General features: G+C 62.0%; 1 protein-coding gene across 1 annotated transcript in view; it reads right to left on the minus strand.

Annotated features, from left to right (window-relative positions):
• Positions 1–1,106: 1,106 nt before the first annotated feature.
• Positions 1,107–1,270, minus strand: part of GJB5 (gap junction protein, beta 5, 31.1kDa) — a 905-nt gene continuing 741 nt past the window's right edge. The window contains exon 2 of the mRNA XM_009890602.1: positions 1,107–1,251. Coding sequence (XP_009888904.1) covers positions 1,107–1,251 — 145 coding nt within the window. The remainder of the gene's footprint in view (positions 1,252–1,270) is intronic.

The following is a 1,270-nucleotide window of genomic DNA, read 5'->3' on the forward strand; positions in this document are numbered from 1 at the left end:
CCGCACCAAGCGCCTGCTCTGGTCCCCCCCTCAGCTAATGAGTGCTATTAATGACAATCGCACCAGTCTGAAACGGCCCCGACACCTGCGGTGCTGCTTACGTAGGGTGAGGGGAGAGGGGTTCCCCGGGGGGAGGGGGGGGGTGTCGAGGGCACCTGTCCTTGCTGCCCCCTCTCCCCACCACCTCCGAGCTGGTTTGAAAGGTTGTGACATATTTAAATCTCCCACTTGCAGGTCCCCGGGGATGTTCACACCTCTGGGTGTGCCCGCCTGTGCCCAGCAGCCCATCTTAAATTAAGAATTTATTTATTTTATTTTTTTTTTTTTAAAGCCAGGGATTGCAGGGAGATAATTAAGCTGTCCTCCTTGCTCGCCCGCATCCAGCGCCTGGTGAACGCAGCAAGAGCTTTGTTGTTGACTTGCTGGGTGCAAGGACAAGCCCTTCCCCAGGCAGCACAGACCTCGTGACACCCCGTGCGTCCCAAAAACCACCCGCTCGGCCTCCGTGTTCCCCCTCTCTGGCCAAAGCCATGGCTCATGCTGAGCTCCAGGGGCTGCTCCAATTGTCAGTGGCTTTTCTCCAGCAGACCTGAGCCTGCAGCCAGCGGTTTGTCACCGCGGCTGGTGCGAACCCAGCCCGCAGCTGGCTGTGGGAGCGATGCCTTTCCTGGGGCGATGCAGCCCAGACTCCCCTCTTGGCAGCGTTTTGCCCAAGGAGCAGGGGAACAACCGCTCTGGCCATCGCTTCTCAGGGACAGACATTTTTATTCATCGCAAGGCTTCCCTCAGGACCAGCGACGCCAGCCCGGCTGGGACGGACTCGACCTCCGGCCACCACTGCTGCTTCACAGCCAGCGCAGAGCTGCTCGTCCCTGCCGGCTCTTGGGGACCACGCGTGTCCTACAGCACTGGGTTCACCCCAAATTCAGCCAAATGATGCAATGTGCCTTCCCCAGGATGGGAGAGGCAGAGAGCCCTCGGGCATAGCCCGACTCCGGGGTGCTGCCACCCTCAGTGCTCCTGCACGGGGGAGATGGAGGAGGAGAACGAGGAGGAGGAGGAGGGTGCAGGGCAGGCGAGTGGCTCCTGCCTTCTCCCAGGCAGCTCTAGAGAAGAGCCTCCTCCTCAGGCAGCGTGCTGGGGCTGGAGGCCGGCGGGGGGACAGACGTCATGGGGGGTTTGTAGTCTGTCCCGTGGAAAACCTGCTCCCCCGTGTCCGCGGGCTCGGCGTGGGAGAGCGCGTAGTCCTGGCTGGGGTGGCGGGGGGGCG

The sequence above is a fragment of the Charadrius vociferus genome, unplaced genomic scaffold, assembly GCF_000708025.1.
Source record: "Charadrius vociferus isolate BGI_N301 unplaced genomic scaffold, ASM70802v2 scaffold1578, whole genome shotgun sequence".
Taxonomy (NCBI): domain Eukaryota; kingdom Metazoa; phylum Chordata; class Aves; order Charadriiformes; family Charadriidae; genus Charadrius; species Charadrius vociferus.